The sequence below is a fragment of the Oratosquilla oratoria genome, chromosome 23, assembly GCF_046742065.1.
Source record: "Oratosquilla oratoria isolate Oo_2021 chromosome 23, ASM4674206v1, whole genome shotgun sequence".
Classification (NCBI taxonomy): domain Eukaryota; kingdom Metazoa; phylum Arthropoda; class Malacostraca; order Stomatopoda; family Squillidae; genus Oratosquilla; species Oratosquilla oratoria.
The window spans coordinates 29315628-29318127 of NC_134799.1; the positions used below are offsets into that span (position 1 = coordinate 29315628).

Genomic DNA, 2500 nt, shown 5'->3' on the forward strand with positions numbered 1-2500 from the left:
TTATATTTTCTTCTACATCATTCATGCTCACTATCCTTCATACGTATCGTTTTACTCATTTCTCCATGTGCTAGTATATATCACGAATATACACATACTTGCACACACATTTATATACACACCATACACAGATACACACATAAACGCACTCATATGTACACACGCACGCAGGCAGACACACGCTTAAGCATCATAGTCATGCACGCAGACACACAAAATTACCTATAGATTAGATAATATAAAATCTGAGTTCTCATATGGGAGGATAGATAATAACTGTCGGTCTCGAGTCCAGGACAAGACATAAGACCGTGGTTAACCCAATCACACACACACACACACACGGTGGCATAGTTGGTAGAGCGCTGAAATGGGAAGCAGAAGTGCTCCCAGTAGCCAGTTCGAATCCTGCCCAGGGCCGAAATTATTTCGGTATCGCTGTGCCTCGGGTCGTACTCTGACTCTCGTGGGCGGGGAGTTGGGTGTGTGTGTGTGTGCAAGGTCATAGCATTACCCATAGATCGGACCTACGAGCTCTGAGCTCTCTTCCAGGAGGGAAATAGCTGTCGATCACGAGTCCAACACGTGATCCAAAGACCAAGTGAATACACACACACACACACACACACACACACACACACAAACATACGCACACACACGAAGAGAAAAAGAGTTAGAGATAGAGTGTATAATGATTTCGCCCCAGGGTTCTCATTTTTCTCTTTCTCTTCTGCAGGTTCGACGTATTGGTGAACGGCGGAGGCGCCATCACTCTCCAGTTCCAGAGGGCGCCCTTCAAGCCCTTGACGGTGACGGTCCCGGTGCCCTGGAACCAAATAGTGGTTCTGGACCCTATCATCATGACCCTCGATGGACAAGACGAGAACCAGAAGTCGGGTGAGTACTACTTGCATGTATAGAATACTTAAAAAAAAAAAAAAAAAAATTATCACTGAGTTTCGGCCAGAGTTGATTAAAACCGTCCAGTGTTTGCCAGACTTTTTTTTTTTTTTTTTTAATGTGTGACATCATATAGTAATATGCACCTTTGACTATTTCTGACACGGCGGATTAAAATCACTTGTGGACTATCGTAGGTCGGAACGGAATCTGCAAAAAGATGTTCCTCTTTTCCTCGTTTTTTTTTTTTTTTTTTTTTTCGAGAGAGAGGAACCTGTAGCTGGTTTTACCAAATTTAATCATTTCTGAATCACTTGTGTTGGTCACACTTTTTGAACGAAGTGATGTGGAAAATAAACAAGCTGGACTTCTTTTGTCCCGCAACAAGGTCAGAATAGAGAGGGAGAGGATTGGAGGGGACGGCCCTGCAGAAACACCCACCTTATCCTTTACTGTCCCGTGGATTCATTCGAGCTGAATGAAAGTGTTTGACGTCAGCCAGATTGGGATTCTTAAAGGGAGTGAGTTTGTCGTTTTGGGACAGTGGAATTTTAATGTAGTTTGTTCCTGTCGTTAACTACGGGGTTTCTTAGGTCATTTTGAATGAGACCTTTTTTTTTTTTTTTTTTTTTTTTTTTTTTTTTTTTTTTTTTTTTTTTTTTTTTTTTTTTTTTTTTTTTTTTTTTTTTTTAGTAATACGTGTTCAGCAACCTCCCCGCCCAATCGGCGACAGATCCTTAGTACCAAAAAAAAAAAAAAAAAAAAAAAAAATCACATGTGCAAGTGTGTCCCCGATTTTGCTCTTTTCGTTGTCGGTACGATTCGTCAAAGGTAATTACGTGCAACATTTCTCGACCCAACCGTGTCCGATTTGTTAAGCTCTGTTATAGATATTCAGCTGAACGTATCTGATGTTTATTTAGTTTTAGATATTAATCGATTGTTGAATATTTAAATGAACCTTCCCTTGCGGTACGTAGAATTTATATGAACACCGCTCGACCATTAAAAGTTTGCATTTTTTAAAGTTATTTGTTTCATATTAGACATGATAGCTTCATATTATACATGAAATCATGCAGTTGTTTATATTGCAGCAATATGTCAAATGCAACAAATAAGAAATTTATATTTTCCTTTGGAAATGAGTAAAGATACATTACAGGAAAACTGAAATGTTTAATTTTCTTTCGAAAGCATTGGAAACAAAGTATCATTGCAATGGAAACGCATGACCACTCAAGCGAAAGAATAAAAAAATTAAATTCTACGAGTTCTGACGTGTCTACCATTCCTCTTGTTAGTTTACTAACTCCAGTCGTTATATGCAACACCGTGTGACCGTAGCTTAAGTGTTTCATATACAACTTAAGCATACTACAATCGCGACCCTTGCTTTACTTTGGGTAGATTAGTTTACTTACCTTGACTTACCTTACCTTACCTTACCTTACCTTACCTTACCTTACCTTACCTTACCTTACCTTACTTCACCTCACCTTGTCTAACCTTATCTTACATTACCTTACTTTATATCGCATTACCTCACAATAAATTTCATAACTTTACCTTAGACTTGGTTAGTTTGTTAGATTAGGTC

At 38.9% G+C, this 2500-nt stretch overlaps 1 protein-coding gene across 3 annotated transcripts in view; it reads left to right on the plus strand.

Annotated features, from left to right (window-relative positions):
* The window catches only part of Ten-a (Teneurin-a transmembrane protein), a 1186308-nt gene that overhangs the window by 1024385 nt on the left and 159423 nt on the right, over positions 1–2500 (plus strand). For all 3 annotated transcript variants that reach the window (XM_076206894.1, XM_076206895.1, XM_076206896.1), the window contains one exon: positions 737–897. In XM_076206894.1, coding sequence (XP_076063009.1) covers positions 737–897 — 161 coding nt within the window. The remainder of the gene's footprint in view (positions 1–736; positions 898–2500) is intronic.